This window comes from Gouania willdenowi, chromosome 10, assembly GCF_900634775.1.
Source record: "Gouania willdenowi chromosome 10, fGouWil2.1, whole genome shotgun sequence".
Lineage (NCBI taxonomy): Eukaryota > Metazoa > Chordata > Actinopteri > Blenniiformes > Gobiesocidae > Gouania > Gouania willdenowi.
Genome location: NC_041053.1, coordinates 31,198,617 through 31,216,825, shown reverse-complemented (window position 1 = coordinate 31,216,825; position 18,209 = coordinate 31,198,617). Strand labels below are relative to the sequence as shown.

Below are 18,209 nucleotides of genomic sequence, written 5' to 3'. Positions count from 1 at the left end.
TTTATATATATATATATATATATATATATATATATATATATTGTATTTGTGGCAGTGAGCGCTGCAGCAGCTTTAGTGTTTGACAACATTCCTCCAGTTCCTCACTGATTTAAGTTGTTTCCAAAGCTTTTGGGAGCCACTCCCCACCTTACGGATGAAAAATGTGCTTTTGGCCCAACATCCATCAGTTAACGCTATGTCCCAGCTTTACTGTGCTCCTTACAGGCGCCTGAAGGTGATTTGAAGGAGCTTTTTAATACAAAGGCTGCACAATTTGGCAGAAATCCTCTGTTCCCGGTACTTATTACACACAAACCAGGTTTATTTTCACCAGTTTTACATGTTACACTAAATCCACTAAAATGACTAATCTTGTTTTTGAACACTCTTTTATTTCTTTATTTCATTCTTACCCAGATGGGTCGATGCTTAACCACTCCCTGATGGTTTTGTCTTTGTTTTATTGTCTAATGTGAACATTTTAAAAAAAAAATTTCTCTACTGCGTATGACTGAGAGGGAGGTTTTTGGTCACGTTGTTGTTGATGTAATGTGTTTGTTGCTGACTTTAAATGGTTTTAACGTAGATTTTAAATGGTTTTGTTGCTGATTTTGATGTTCTTATTGATTTTTAAGCTGTTAATTGTTTTCTGTAAAGCACATTGAGTTGCCTTGTGTATGAAATGTGCTATACAAATACATGTCTTGCCTTGCCTAAATAATTGTAGAATATATTTAATTATCTCAGTTATATGAGGTATTTATTCACAGCCTGTAAAGTTAAGCTAAGGCTAAAACATTAGAAGTGTATATAGAAGGGATTTAACTACCGTACTATATAATTAGATGACGGCAGTGTGCATTAAATGTATTAATTAATGTGATATACAGAAAAAGAGTTGCATTTTAAATGTACAAGATGTGCAGTATGGTAACTGCTGTTTAATGAATTTCAACTATAGCTACACACTCATTTGTATTTATAACATTTGGCTCCCTAAATGCCATAGGAATGATTTATTATTTGAACAATTCTACTTCAATATTTAAGATCTTTGCAGCATAAATGAACCTAAACAGTATCTGGAGTGCTTGTTTTGTTCATAACATGTGTTCATGGTACTAATATTTTTAATGTTTTTATTCATTCTTGGAGACAGCCATAATACTTCACAGTGATACAGCAGTGCAGCATGTGCAGTATCCACATACTGTATGTGGACAGTTTGTTTTTCTGTCCCAATATGTAGTTACAGTATATACTTTTGTTACTATACATAAATGTTATGTTTTTTTAAATGATTATTTCACAAACTCCAAGCTATGGCTCGTCAAACCCCAGTTTTAGAGTAAAGACAATGTTTAAGCAAACTGCAAGATAACAAAAAAAACATTGAAGAATTGATTATAAAATTCAGAAATAAACTTTAGATGGGTTTTACTGTACCCAATTTTTTTATATATATATTTATAAATTTATATTTTGTTTTGCCTACTTTTTGGTGATCACATGATCGAAGGTGATCAGAATAAAAAATGTGACTGCTTTGTTACTAGGGGTGTAACGATCCATCAATCTGGATCGATATATGTATTGGTTAATCAACGATCCAATCAAATTGATGGAAACTCAAAGCATCAATCAAACATTGTCAATGCAATGCAGCACAGGTTTTTTTTTTTTTTCTTTTCTTTTCTTTTCTTAATTTTTTTTTAAGTTTAAATGTCTGAACTATTTCAGTAATTAAATTGTTAAAACATCAAAATGACTTAATGTTTTATTCATTTATTTTATTACAACTTAATTTTAGACCAATTCAGTCCATATAAATTATTCTGAATTATTCCAGCTTTAGGTGAAATGTAATGTGAACATATAACGTTGTCTCAAATCGATCGATGGCCCCTGAATCGAATTGAATCAAACTCAGATCAGGGCAGATTTTGACTTCAGTATAAACTGCACCACTGTGCAGCTTCGATGATGTTGTCACTCCACAAACATCATCATCACGTTTACATCTTCAAAATGTCAGCTTCATTTCAGTCAATCCAATGTTTGTTTGTTTCTATCGTTTTCATCTTTCCTCCCAGTGTCCCCTGCCAAACACAGAAAGTCACTTGCTTGCCCTAATAAATGCATGTCAGAGCGACCTTCTCCTTTTGTTTTATGTTGCGTTTGTCTTTGTTTTCCCAAGTGCGCAGATTATTTAAAACTTGATCTTTTATGCGACAATGGCAGCACCGATAAAAATAAATCTCCATTTTCTTTTGTAACCTTTGGCAGAGTTGCAAGAGCACTGGATGAAAGATTGGTATTATTTGTCTATAAATCAAAATGAAAATTGGTCCCCTTCTACAAATGACTGAATAGGAAGTTGACATCTTCACATTAAAGCGGTTGATTTGGTATTGTGAGCCACACATTATTTTTCCTCTGGCAGTTTAGTAAAAAGAAACAGGGCAAAGCCAAATGAATTATGGGTTTTCTCTCTTTTGTTTTAAAGTATGATGAAACTGTCAACTGTGTGTATTTCCAAAGCTTATCCCAACAATGAATGATGTTGACCACACATTTCATTAATGTGGATTTAGTCCATCCTTTTGTTTTTATTGTCTCTTTCAGGTCACAGCGCTTTCATGGTTCATATTACTTTGAAAGTTTTTTTTTTAATTATCAATAAGACCAAAACTCTTTTATTTTAAAAACAGAAAAACACAAGATATTCTTTTTTCTTCTTCTATGGTTTACTTTGAATTGCATATTCAAGAGATGATAGCGATGCCATGTTTTTCTCCTAAGGAAATAGCCGTGTTATTTTTGTAGGACTAATGATTTCCCAGAAGAATAAATGTTCCCTTCTGTAGACGCTGTATACATATGTATTTGGTAAATAATTGTTTAAAATATTCTGCATTGATTATTTGCAATGACTGGAATACTATATTGTCTTCAGATGATAAAATGGTGTGTCGGTGTGGTCTGTGCTCGGCTCCCATGGCTTCACTGTGATCCTGTAAATAGCTCCCCTGGAACATCACCAGTCAATGCTTAAGCAATGCTTTCTTGGCTGCTGTTGTTTACACAATCATTGTTTTAGCCATTCTTTATCAATGCCATCACTCAGGCCGTCAAGTAGCTATTATAACCCACAACACGACGGAGACCACATCTCAGGGCACAATGGGGATGTAATTCTTTTTGCACATGCACCATTTATTTACTTCCCTCACTGTTCACTTTGCTTCTTCTCCATTAGTGGGGCTGAGATCACCGTGAAAGGAGCCTAGGGAACCCTGGAAGTCTCATCGGTTGAGAAACGGGCTGTGTGATAGTGTGGCTTTCTCTCAGGAGGCTGTTTTTGTGTGACTGAGGTGGATGGTTGGTGGATCCTCTGGTATGTCTACAAAGCGAGCTGGACGACAAGTGTATAAATGAGAGTGACCTCATTCCTCACTCTTGCTGTATTGCTAGGGTGCGTCTGAATATTCCTTCCTATCTCCTTTCCCATCCACTTTTCCTTAATCCCCGGAAGTGTTTAGGTGGTGGCCATGATGATGAACGTTCAATTTCTCTGAAAACTCAGGAAAGGGGGCTCAATGCTTCCTTTATAACCTCCTTTAGCCTAGGAAGCACTGATGCTTCCTTTGCCAAAGGAGACGAGATAATGTTGCCCCGCAATTCCTTGCGTTGACAACAGTTAAAGGGACCCACTCATCTGAGTGTTCATGGAAACTTATTAAAGGGTAAGTAAACCCCTGCCTTCTGCTGAGCTGTCACTAGGAGGGAAATTTAAAAAAAGCCTTGATTATGGGCGTTTCTGTTGGAGCAGTAAGACACGCCCAGTTACTTTCAGTAACCGCCCCCTCCCGTCCTTCCCCGCACACACAGAATCAAAACCCATCACAACTGCTAGCTAACAAGCTAAACATGACCGAGTCCGACAGTGAGAACACATTTTCCACAGAGAGGTCATTTGAGGTGGAGGACTTTTTGCCTTCAGAGTCTCCTCCCAACAGTCCAGAGCTATACATGTTTGAGCTTTTAGCGCAGACAGGAGCCGGTGGGTGACGTTTTTGAGCGGTAGATAATGCCCCCAACAGTAATATTTTATTATTGTGGTTAATAAAATAACCCTGTTTTGGGACTTTATCATGTTGAATTTAATTCCACACCACCTAAATGACATTCATATTTGTAACAGGTGCTCTTGTGGTCACTGCGCCAATCTCTCTCCTAGAGAGAACGTCTGCTGCAGGGAGGTGGCTCTGGTAACACCACACTCTGAAAAAAGAAATGTGCATAAAGAACAATGTAGCATTAGCTCACCTATATAATTAAAGTGATGCTAACAAAAACAGTTACTAGTATCCAATCTAACCTACAATTTACAAGCAGGCGATGTCAGGTTTTATACGAGAGGCGGGGCCAACAGTTAAAATGATGACACAGGGGTTTCAAGAGCTTACCGTTCAACCAATAGCAAAATTCAGTTGTAATAGCCGGTATTCTATCCTTAGTGGCCAGTATACCGGACATTTTACAGCTAAATACTAATACTATTACTAAAATGTGAATAGTGGGACTAGGATCAATCAACAGCACTACTTAATACCAAATACACAAACAGTATATTCAGCAGAAAAACATTGGTTTCTGGTGTACTTACGAGACATAAAACAGAGCACTCTGTCGTTCAAGAAAAAGGGATCAGAGACACTTTTAGACACATTTGGGCAGATTCACTAAAGGTTTAGGGGTATTAAATAGTGTGCAAATGTCACTTCACGTGCTAATAAACCCCAGGGAATTGTGATTGTGTCTTCTGTGCGTCACAATGCGCCCACAATCCATTTAGCGCGTTTCCCCCTGATGAATATGTAATGTAGGCAGATTTCCACAACTCCACGCACACCAATTTACACCTCAATGTTAGTGACTCCCCCACAGCAGGTGAGGAAACAGCGCTAACAAAGGATTTAGGGACGCTTCTGGTTTAATATCTTTTTTGTCAGTGCTTAGTGAATCTGATCCATTATGTTTTATTCGACATATTTCATTCACCTTGGAATGCTTTGTGCGGTTGTACATTTGTATGACTACAATGTTATGTAGGCCTATATCTTGCATAAATGTAACAATTTCATTGAATCATATTTGTTTTGGATTCATGTTGATTTCTCAGTGGAAGATGAGGTGTGAGCAACCATTCTCAATGTGATGCTCTTTTAGTTTCACGTTTGTTCTTCATTGCATGGTAGCCTCTGTTCCTTTGATTTACATTCAAACCTTGTGATATTTGAGAGTATATCAGTGGTTAGAGACACAGGGGACGTTGTTATAAATGAGCATATAGTAGTCCATTTTTGGAAATTTGAAGTTTTTTCACAACGGCAGACATCACTAACCTTCGTCGCAGTCGGATTATCAAAGGGCGGAGCCACACTCTGGAACTGATGTAACAAAAGACAAGGTTGACCCTCATGTCACCAAGGCCACGACTGTTGACAACTCATCTATTACCTTTCTTTTCACTTCCCATTGCATCTTATTTTATTTTATGTGGACCTAACCTTGTAGATTACTATGTAGTGACAGGTTGATGATATAATCTGTTGAGGACAGCCTTCTGTTATGTGTGAAATCACAATAGCAGCTAATAAGAGAGTATTTTACTGACAGATTAAAAGTCAAGGTTTTTTTTTTTTTTTTCATTTAATGATCCACTTAACTTTTACTACAAGCTCAAAATGGATACATGGAAAAGACCCTACTGGATATTTTTACAGTTTTAAAGATCCTCATCAAATTTTGGGACTGGGGTTAACATTTTAATGTGTTTTAACTGTGGAAACGTTATTAATTCTTAATCCTTTGACTTCAAACCACCTGTTAAGTTAACTGTGATGACACAACTACCTCCCGTTGTGTCTTACAAGTGTTTTAGAAGTTGATTTGTATTTACTTTGTGTTTTGGAGTCAATCTACTGGCATCAATCAAGCACGTCATTAATTTATTTTATTTTTATTGGAGTCCAACTTTAAGGGCTTCCAATCGATTGGGACATCAGAACAAGTTAGAAGTAGAATTTAAGAAACAACAAATCAGTCTACATGTTATAAAGTACAGCAAAATCTTTACGAAGATCCTAATTTGTCTTTACTAGGAAGGCTCCTCCTAAATTATTTTAGTTCAGGGGCCAAATACGGAGCAGTTTGATCTGAAGTGGGCCACAGATTTTATGCGAGAAAATAAGTAATTTTAACATTATTGCTCTTCTACGTAAACATAAAATACAAAATATGTAAGAAAACGCCAATATCCAGGATAGATATCAGCCCCAACAGAATATTCAATTTCAATTTCCTGGATTTTGTGACCAATATCTATTAAATTAAGGGAAATATTGTGTCATCATTTGAGGAAAATTGAAGGATTTTCTTTGGAATTTTTAGTTTTTTTCAACTATTTAACTTTAAAAATGACTGCAATATGTGCAATATAAGCACCAAGAAAACTGTGAGCACCTGCAAATATTGTTGAGTTTCATTTACACAATGATTCTTGTTTTCTATGTCATTTATATTTGATTCTGCGGGCCAAATTGGATGCTCGAAAAGGCCGGATTTAGCCCCCGGGCCTTGAGTTTGACACATGTGAACAGTGAAACATTGATTAATGAACACACACACACACACACACACACACACACACACACAGATGCACACACATGCACACACACACGGTTACTTTCTAGGGAATGCCAATGTTGTCATTTTGCAGAAATAACTGGTGAATTTTGTTAATATTGCAGTGTCTAATTACCTGTTTATGAATCCATTCTTAATTTTTTATTCTTTCGTTTTTCTACAGTGTCTGCTGAGATCTTGAAGAGCAGCCTGACCACCATGGAGCGTCACATTCAACGACTTGAGAATGACATTGAAAACTTTCCCAAAACCGATGACCAGCAAGACAAGTTTGTGGAAAAGATGTCCATATCCTTTTTTTAAATTGTCATTACTTCCACTGTCATCGACAGGTATGTGTCATATTTACGCATCAGACCATGCTTGGTCATTCTTTGTCTTTTCGTGCCCTCGGCAGTAAAAAAAAAAAAAAAAAAGGTATGCGTGGCTTGTTCTCTGCCTAGCAGTAGGAAGCAGTTTAAGTCACTTGGTGTGAGAGGTGGTACCCTGGGGATCATGGGAAATGGATCTGGCTGCCTCGCTGTGAGACGTTGATCAGATCTCCCTCTTCACTCCTCCATGGGTCCCTGGAGTGAAATCATGCCCATGGCTATTTTTACTGCACTCTGCTAGTGCTGCTTGTCCTCTTGGGGACTCTAATGGTGGCCCCAGAGTCCCATACACCAACGTATCACCTATTCTGGCCATAAGCCTCTCCAAACAACTAGTAAAGCATCATTTTTCCTCATGACACCTCTCTAGTTTCATTAACAATTCATGATTCTACTTCTCAATTGAATTAGATCAGTCTGCAATTTTTGGACTATCATTGAAATATAATTTTTTTTATTATATTTGTTTTTTTAATATTGTTGAAAAACAAGTCTATAGTGAAAGTATTGATAAAGTAATACTTCAATACAGCCATTCCCAAACTGTTTGTGTTGCGCCCCATTTGTACAATTTGCAGCCCCCGCTCATCGCAACAAAATTCCAGCAAACTATGTAAAAATTTTAATTTTTATTGGAAACTTTTTGAAAGAATTTCCACAAAATGTGTAAAAATTGTAACCTTTATTGAAAAAGCGAAACAATTATGACTCGTCTTCAAAACCCATAAAACTATCAAAATATGCAATCACATATTTTATAATAATAATAATAATTTAATAATAATAATAATAATAATAATAATTTGTGATTTTACTGTTCTGAAATATACGAGTGCTCATTTTATGTTATTTTTAATGCGTTTTAAAGAATAGTTCTAATCATTTCTACAACCTTGTGGTGCAACATAATTAGTGTAAAAAATATATATATATATTTTTATTTATTTTTTTCCTTACTACAAATTAAATAGAATAAGTGCACTCTATGTATGTAGATATGTCCTTGAGGATATTACATTTAGGAAGCAGTGGAGCCGAAGAGCATTTCTGTGGCTTTAGCCGGCCCTCTTTTCTAAAGATTATCATTCAAGACTTTTATTTTTCCACTGCTTTAAACCCATATCGAATGTAGTCCTGCTTTTTTGTGCAAGCAAGCATGGCAGTGGAACGAAACCAGATACACTCAGAGCAAACAGGGAGATTAGGAGAATGTGGAGAATGTTTGATTTGCTGAAGTTTTTAGTAGCACTATTTGCAATAAGCTCAGGGAGCACTCTAATCTGTGTCGCACAGCTAAGTGCAGGAACAATGACAGCGTATGAAATACAGCGCTGTATATTTTGGGGATGACATTTTGTTGGCTGTGCAAAAGATAGCAGAGTGAAGGCAAACATACCTTTTTTAAACTTTATACTTGGGATTTAAAAGAAGGCAATGTAGGTTTCTTGAAGCGTGACAGATGGAATAACAACATCAGCTAAAAGTCATGCATTCAATGCTTGAGCAGCTCTGAAAAATCCAAGTGAAGCTCTGTTGTCTTGATGTTGACTTGACATGACTGTGATGAATGAGCTGGTGTGTGTGTGTGTGTGTGTGTGTGTGTGTGTGTGTGTGTGTGTGTGTGTGTGTCTGTGTGTGTGTGGAGGAGTAATTTACAGTGAATGCGTGTGTTTGGCTCTGTTTTAGTGTGACTTGTCACTACTTCCTGAGATTAATTTGTGCAGATCTTAGTCACAGCAAGGTGTTTAAAATATATTATTCACCCCAGCACTGTACAGTTTCAACACAATATTCAACAGTAAATTTAGATGTGTTGTGTGTTCCTCTCTCACTGTGCGTGGTTTAAATTTAGATTTCAAGAAAGAAAGAAAGAAACTAAAGGGGAGACGAAAATGTTACTCTTCCCATTACAGTAATGTATGTAAATGACTGAATGGGGTGTTTGTTCAGCAGTTTAGTGATCTCTATCTGTCAGAAGTAATGGGGGCTCACAAAGGCTGTAGAGTTGAGCCACAAGCCCCCAGAGAGTCATTTTTCAGCAGAGTAAGTACTGCTATTGCCTACATTCACGGACACACACTCTCTCTCTCTCTCTCACACACACACACACACACACACACACACACACACACACACACACACACACACACACACACACACACACACACGCTCCTGCTGTTGGATATGACAGGATGGTGTAATGTGGGGAGTCGGCATACCAGAATATTGATGTTGTGAGGTGGATTGATGGGAACGATGCACAACCAGCCTGAGCATTGATAAATGCCCACATACATGCCCAAAATATTTCCCTCTGCACTACACAGTGACTTGACCCTCGCTAATGTAATATCGCCCTGCCTTTTATAGCCTGGATTGTCAAACCATGACATTTACCTTCATTTTCACTTTCTGGGAAGCAAGTTTTTGTCTTAAAACAGTCGATTTTGTTTTCAAAGTAAATCCTGAAAGCAAAATCGAGCAAGGTATGTTCTTCTTAACTCAGTAGACTAAGTACTTAAAGCTGCTTCCACCAATATCTTTTCTCATATAAATATATCCTTTAAAATCATATGCAGCGTACGCCTCATAGATCAATGAATCGAACATAATTTACTCCAAAAATAAAAGAAAAAGTTGTTATTGCCACCATCAACAGCCCGTTTGTTTACATTACTGTGCATTGCATTGTGGAATGGCATCGCAGAGACAGGTGCACAGAGTTTTTTACTTGTCAAGAGAAAAAGAAGCAAAAATAAATCACAGTAAGAAAGAAGGAATGACACTTCTGTGCACCTGTCACAAAAATGTTTAGGATGGACAAAAATACAAACTTTCAAGCAGCAATTACAAGCTTTTTTCCTTTATTTCTGGATTATATAATGTTTAATTAATTGATCTCTGAGGCATAAACTGTTTTTTTTTTTTTTTTCCATTTAATAAGAAAATGATCGTGGTAACAGCTTTAAGTAGTGACCAGCTTTAAGAGTTATTAAGGTTTAAATTGTGCCTAACAGTTCACATTTGGTCAATCACCAATTGAAGAATTATTACTATTTATTTATTTATTTTAAGTGCGAAATGTCAGAGCATAATTTGTAATAAAACTTATCCTTTTGAGACTCAGAAGGTCACTGCAGGACCTTATGAATAATGTGTAATGTACTTGTTCTCACATTTAGAGTGCCTGGCATACTTATGGCATAGATAATTAGTTATTTGAGAGCTTAGTGATGTAAAATCTATTAAATCTGCTCAGATGCTGAAAATTATAATAAATAGTGTATTATACATTTCTTACCGTCAATTTGATATTGCATTTGCTTCCTGTACTTTTATGCTTGGATGATGTAATGCCATTGGCAACGTATGCTTATTCTGTTTAGTGTTGCTTGTTTTTGTGTCAAAATGTAACATCTTCACTGATGTATCTAAACTTTTCTACACAATCAGTCTTCCTCACACGTTCACACGTCCTCACATGCAAACAATCACATACCAGTGCTGTGGAAGCCGCGTAATTAATATCAGACTTTTCATCTTCCATCATCACCCTCTAGTTTAGCCCAGGTTTCCACTCTGTTCCTAAACATTTGAAGCAAGAGAACTGACAAAGGCCCCAATTCATGTACCAGGACAAATACCTCCCAGGTCAAACACCAGTGTTCCAAGGCAGTGAGTAGATGACTCTTGTTGATTGGTGACCATTGAAGACCCTCGTGGTTTCAGGCTTATTAGTGTACAGTTAACAATGATCTCTTATATTGGTTGCAGGCACTTAGAGTAAATATATTGTCCTAAGTTGGTCAATTGTCTTGTTGGATAAGAGGCACTATGTTGCTTTAATCACTGCGGTCATCAACATCTTAAAGTCAGATTATTTAGAGAAATGTGCTTCTTTGTTTTATTTTGGGGTTTTTTTTTTTTGTTTTTTTCTTTAATTTTTGGTCTACATAAATAAATAAAAAACAAATGGGTTAAAGGTAGGGCTGGGCGATATGGTCCAAGACTCATATCTCAATATTTTTTCTCAAAATGGTGATATACAATATTAATCTCAATTTTTCTTACCAAAAACACAATTTTGAGTTAGATTTGCTGATGAAAAATGTCAGGCACATTTATTAACAAACAGCTGCAAAATGTGTGCCACTCTTGGCTTTTTCTCCTCTAAGGGACAGCACGTGTGAGTGAGTTCTGTAGTGTGGCTTGTTTAGGGGAAGGTCTGGGTTAGGACGCACTCAGTAATCCATCTAACTGTGCTTTTCATGCTGTTCTGAGAAGAAGCAAAATCAGCGACTTCTAAAACAAGTATTTTCATGCAAAATAAGTTATAAAATAAAAATATATTGTTAGAAGTGATACTGTATGTTTTTATATTAAATCTTGATGTATTGCCCAGCTCTAGTTAAAGGTACAGGAAGCACCGTGGAAAGCTTTACCTTTAAAGAAAAATACTTCATCAGACACTGATCCCTCTCTGGCTCACACCCTTTTTCTCAGTGCAACAACAACAATCTATATCACAACTTTTTACTTGTTTTTGTAACAGAGGAATATCTAATATTCCCAATGTACTGTATGATTTCAGAATTGCAAATACTAAGTGTAACTCATGAATATTCACTATAGATTTCAGATTATGTCCAACAACAGGCTAATCAATGTCCACGTTCTTTTGTCCAACATAGCACAGCACGCGTTTTAGCAAAGATTTCAATGTCTATTACTTCCATCATTTGATCCCTGTAATCGCTCCCCAGTCAGACTATCTTTCTGCTTCGTCCAGAAGAACTTCCTACGAGATGGCTTATCAGTGTCTTGTTAGGCTGTGACACTTGGCCTGATGTTGCAGCTACATTAAGCAGCTGAGTAATCCTACTGACCAACTGCCTACACAGTAGCCTCCAGAGTGCATGAGGAAGAGTCATCATATACTGTTGATGTTCCCCTTTTTCCCCCTCAGTGAGTGTGTGTCATATTCCACTGCCCTGTTGCTCTCTGTGTGGGAGCCTTTGGGATCCCCTGATTTCTGTTAAGGGCTGTTCCTCTGTAATCTAAAATACTCTCATCTTCAACTTCTATTAGAATTTGGTTTGGCTTCTTCATTGACATTAATACATAGCAGGGTGGATCATGTTGTAAAAGAAAAAGTCCTGAGGGTTCTTTTATTTAGTTACCACGTGTAACTTTTGTGTTTCTGTCTTGCTCGGCTGCTATATTCCTTTTTCCGCCGTGGACAGAGCTCCTTTGTGATTATTTCTGCTCCACTGAAAGTCAGCCTAAAGACCCAGTGGCATAGGCTCCAATCTGCACCTCATTACTTCCCCAAAAGGCTCAGGCTTAGTGCAGGGTAATAGACAGAGGCCCGGTCGCCCTCATTTGTCATGGGCTTCTGGGTTTGATGCAAAGGTCCCCTTGAGCACTTGTTGCCGGGCTCTAATCCCACAGTAGACACCAGCTATGCTTCTCTGCTGAGCCGTCTCTCTCTTCTCTGTCATCATGGCTCATGATTTCACCTTCATTTAATGTTAATGAAATCCCTGTGACTTAGGTAAAAGACAGACATGCAGTTTGCAAATAAATCTTCTGAGCTTGAGATGAAGCCAAACTTTACTTGAATACGATCGTCGACCACTGGAACTACGGTATATGCCATGGGGTATCGAAAGGAAAAACTCAAGGAATCAGAACTTGTATTCATGATTGTTCTCTGTCTTTTCTTTTTCATAAACTAATCCAACACTTTAGGAAATAATAACTTTTGGCCGACAGAAACAATACATTAGGTTTAACTTTTTGGGTCAATGCATCGATAGCAGATTCGATCGAGCTCGTGGAGCGCAATACTTAATAAATGAATGAGAATGGCACAGTCACGTATATCAGAAATGCAACCTAACAATTCAGCTTCTGATCTCAATTTGAAGAGGCGCTAGCACACTAATCTGTTCATTTACAACTTCTATTAATAAGTAGAAGAAGACCCTCTTCCAGCTCAATTCTGGTCACAGCACCCTGCCCACCCCACCCCCCCACACACACACACACACTCACTCGCCTGCTCTATAACGCCGTAATAAGCCATAGTTGTCCGCCACCATTGTGGGTCTGTCATTTCTTCCGTTTCGTCTTTACTGGATCATTTGATTCTTAGGTTTCCTTTATTTAATTTGGTATTTGGTGAGTTTTCCTGACTTTACTTCTCTGCTGTATGAACAGCAGCCTCTCAGAGAAGATTTGTGTTAATGCCGACAAGGCTTTTGTCTGTTCTGATTTGGTGCAAAGATTTGACTCTTTAACCTGGGTCTTTGATGAAGTGAGCAGCTGTGTTTGGAGCTTCTGTGGATTTAGACTGTAAGATGATCTTAGCTGCTGCTGTAAACAAACTGAAACTGCTGACCATCACACTTTAACACAGTTTTGGTTCTGCTCCGATGAAATGGAGAGGCTACATTTTTACTCTATATTTTACAAACAGTTTAGATTGTATTTACATTTTTTAAAATATATTTAGATCTAACTCAGTTAGCATTTTGATATTATCCAAATATTTAAGAATTTTTTTAGTAATTGTAATAGTGTAAACAATAAAATGTACTGATGTACAAGTATAACACCCCAACACAGTAGATCATGAAGAGCTGTCAATGGTTGAAGTAGCTCTAGAACCAAAAAAGTTTTGGCACCCCTGATTTAGGTCTAAGTGGCATGAATGTATGGGGGAGTGGTTGGGGTGGGATGGGTTGCTGGATGCCTGTTTTGTTATTTTATTCTGTAAATATGCAGTGGTTGTTGTATCGAGACAACATTAGTGCAGCCCTGCACATCATTGTTGTCTTGTTGGAGTCTCTTTATACAATCTGAATTTAGTCATGAATTAAGTCAATCACCTTTATTATGCATTTGAAACGAACTTGGCTGAGTTTTAGGTTTACAGTTTGATGCCACATTATTGGATTCACTGCTGGAGACCAAAGACTTGGTTACCGAAACTGTGCTAGCCTGATATCGAAAACAAATCGTTTATCATCATTGGCCTCCATTACACGCCAGCTCAAAGCTGTGTCTTCTACTTCACCAGGAATGTGTGCAAATTTGACGTTCCGTCCCCCTCCATCTCCCCCCATTGCCAGCTGGATATTTGTCTTCTGAACCAGATCTACCAAACATCATCTGACTGTATCAGAGGGAAAGCTAAGGGTTTACTTTGTCTACGCATCCATCGGCCCTCAGCCCCCCTCCCCTCCGAGCTACAGGGTAGGTATTGTAGAGAGGCTGCATGCTGGCGCCCCCCCAGCGACTGGAAAATGGTAAATGGTAAATGGACTTGATTTATATAGTGCTTTATTCCCACACTGAAGCAGTCCCAAAGCGCTTCACATATCAGCTTATTCACGCACCAATGGGACAGGACTGCCATGCAAGGCGCTAGTCGACCACTGGGAGCAACTTAGGGTTCAGTGTCTTTCCCAAGGACACTTCGACACATAGTCAGGTAGTGGGATCGAACCCCCAACGTCTCGATCAGAAGACGACCCTCTACCACCTGAGCCACGATCGCCCATAAATCCTATCCGCCCTGATTACCCTACGCAACAGAAGATATGAAATCAACATGTACTGTCAACAACAAACCCAGAGTAGCTTGATGGTGACGTAATGCAATACGTATGGCGTAAATGAAAGTGATGACATGTTTGTCAGCGGGACCAAAGTGGAGCTGGTGATTGCATCCTTTCCAAAGGAGGGACAGGGAGGGGGGGATTCCTGCTGTGAGCTTGGAATGACCCGGGCTGGCAGTATGAGTACACCCTGAGACTACTTCAGTGTGGGGATAAAGCGCTTTATAAATCAAGACCATTACCATTTACCAATTCCCTGTGACAGACTGATGTTGTGTCCTAGTCTTGGGAAGGCTGCTGAAAACCTTTTTGTCTTTTTACAGGATAAGAGGAGATTATTAAGATTTTTATTTTTTAAGAATTAAAGCAAGCCATTCATATGCAGATGTTGCTTTTACCTGAACTCATTATTTAATGTTGCCTTATTGCCAACGACTGCTACAGAGTGGTGCACAAAAGGCTGTTAAAGTTATTTGATAAATTAGCTGAAGTTGCTGTGTCTGCCTGTTAGAAGCAATTTAAAAATGTAAATCCAACTAATGACCAAACACTTTCTCTCGCCCACACTAATGTTATTTCTTTCTTGCTGATGCCATCAAGGGAATTCATTGTTCTTTTCTAACTTTTCTCCATTGTGGCTTTTTTTTTTTTTTATACCGTCAGGGTGTCTTCATGACTGCAGGCTCTCGCCTCCAGCACTACGCTCATATAGACGGCGCTAAAAACGATTTGCCGAACTTATTGACTGGGTATGCTTGCTATGGAGTAATTACAGGCTTCATTATGCAAATAAAGTCTCCTAATTGCCTTACAATTGCTAATTGATTGTAAGATATATTATATGGTTGACATTAGGGGTTGACTATTACAGAAAAGGTTACCGTTAAACCTGTGCACTTATTGAATCAATTATTTACAGCAAATAACAGGGTGGGCCGATTCCCCAACACGACACTGATCACCCAGTTTAGCAAATTTGAGACACAATAGAAAAGTCGGAGGAGAAAGAGATTGCTAATTAAAATGAATCAGTGACAGTCAGAAACACTAACAGTTACAAACGACAATCTGATGGTAGTCAACAGGGGATTCTTCATTAATTGGCAAAATGAGGCTCATCAATCACACAGGGGGGTGTTGCTGCACAGACAGTATCCTGTCAGTGTCACCCACTGTGGGGGGAGCAGCGTGATGTGCATCTCTGGGACAGTCACGTAGAGAGGAAGACACCCGACACTTAACTTTCCCTCTCTCCTTCTCTCTCCACATGTGGCTCGCAGTCGGCATCTCTCGAACTCATTCTGACAGGCTTTGTTTTTGCTTGTCGCATTTCAACTGGGGATTGGCTGCCATTATGTGCCAGTCAAGGCTGAGACAGAATTGTCAAAACACATTGTTGAATCCCAGCTTTTCGAGGGTGTTCTTTGCTGATGACATGTGCTGAGAGGCTTGTACATATACACACTATTTCTTCACATTCCAAGCTCTTGTTAAAAAAGACTGGCAATCTTGATTTTCATGACAAGCGACCTTCATCATTAAGTAAGATGAAAACATTACGTTTTAACACTGGCTTGGTGCATAATAGAAGGAACACACACATTTTATGAAACATCTTTTTCCACTTGGCATTGGAGTAATTTTAAGTTAGTAAGACTTTGTATGTTTGATAATGTCCTCGTTATTTTTGAGTTATACTTTGCAGTGAAATACATGTCAGTGAACATAACATCCTGCCTCTGCCTACAGGGCAAAAAAATACTTCCTGGCAATGATTGACTGTTTCATCAATTGACCCAATCAATATGCTGCCCCAAGTCTTTATGTCACTTGCAGGGTTCAGGGCAGTCAGGCATAAAGCAAGTCTCAAAACAATGATTGCACATTCTCCATTTCATCACTACATCAACTTTTTCTACGTGAGGTACTGTACCTGAATTTGTAGACATGCCATAACTGACTCGTCGTGACGGAGGCTGTGATATTACCTGATAGCTATTCTATGTTGATAACCTCATTAACTTGTTCCAACACATCAAATCGTTAATATGTCAGGCATGTCGGGGGAAATCGAGTATTCACAAACAAGGTTTACCTCACAGAGTTGATACGTCAAATCAAAAATCATGTGGGATTTTATTAGCAATTAATGCCCAATTAGCAGCGTGAATGGTTGGGCTGACCTTCGGAGGTGCTACTTGTGTTGACGATACCTTTTCTTTAAACATGATTATCTGAGATGAGCACTGACAGATCAGGTAATGGAGTGGAGTTTAACACATTGATGTTAACTGCAACAAAACTGATATAAAGTGAATGATGTCCACCCCTTTCTACTTACCGACATTTCTGGGCTATAAAGCGCACTGTTTTATTGGCCGCATTACAGTAATTTAGCAATTTTCTAAGAAAAATCCACACAAATGCTGCAGCCTAACATGGCGGCACTCTATTGGCTGATGAGGGTGCCCTTCAGACAACTCAGCCAATCAGAACGGGCAGGTAGGCGGGATGCTGTACTCAAGTTAGGTTTCGTGGAAATGTCCGCGTTTCAACTGATAAGTTTCCTTTACTACATGAAGTCTCCTTCTCACTGCCCCACGTCTACATATCAGTCCATTTACAGCGTTTTATGGTCACTTTTTACTGGAACCAGACTGATACACCGCTTCGTCCACTCTTCTAACCGTGAACCACCGCAGAGCGATCACAGCGAATCGGACTCTGAATCAGAATACGGAGTCAATCGTTTCTGAACAAATCCAACGTGGTGATTGGGCAACTTCATGCTGTTATGCTACTATTACAAACTGGCTGACTTTTACCGTAGATGGAGCGGAGATCAGAACAGCCTGTATACAGCCTGTATCCAGGCTGTTCTGATCTCTGCTCCGTCTGTCCATCCTCCTTACGGAAGCGTCTCCATCAGCCTCAGATTCCAGAGCATCGATCAACCCTGAACAAACCTAATGCTGTGATTTAACAACTTTATGCTGTTCATCCTTTTATTACAAGCTGACTTTTACTTTTGCATTCACGCTCTATCTCTCTCATTTCAACATGAGGCAGTGTGCATCATGACAAAATGAGTGATCAGAATGATTAAGTGCCAACAAGAACAATTTAATGTTAACAGTTTCATTGTTCCACCTGGTCTAATGTGACGGAGCTCAATTTTGTGGCGGCATGACACTTATAAAACCAAGAAAAACACAATTTAGCCGCGTCATCATTTAAGCCGCAGGGTTCGAAGCACGAGAGAAAAGTAGCGGCTTATGGTTCAGAAATTATGGTATTTTTTTTTTTTTTGTATTACCAGTCACATGGTGTATTCTGCTGTTGGCTCTCATTCTTGTCATTTAACAGCAACAGGGAAGCGAGAGGCACATCTGCTACCTGAACCAGTAGCTGACCTTGAATTGACTTTCTGCTATGAAGACTTGTGTTTGATTCCTGGGCTTTTTGCTTTGATTCCTTCATGCTTTGCAGCTTTCCCCACAAA

The 18,209-nt window shown here is 38.6% G+C and overlaps 1 protein-coding gene across 6 annotated transcripts in view; it reads left to right on the top strand.

Annotated features, from left to right (window-relative positions):
- diaph2 (diaphanous-related formin 2) overlaps window positions 1-18,209 on the top strand; it is a 464,914-nt gene that overhangs the window by 317,689 nt on the left and 129,016 nt on the right. For all 6 annotated transcript variants that reach the window (XM_028459306.1, XM_028459309.1, XM_028459308.1 and 3 more), the window contains one exon: window positions 6,875-6,999. In XM_028459306.1, the coding sequence (XP_028315107.1) occupies window positions 6,875-6,999 (125 nt within the window). The remainder of the gene's footprint in view (window positions 1-6,874; window positions 7,000-18,209) is intronic.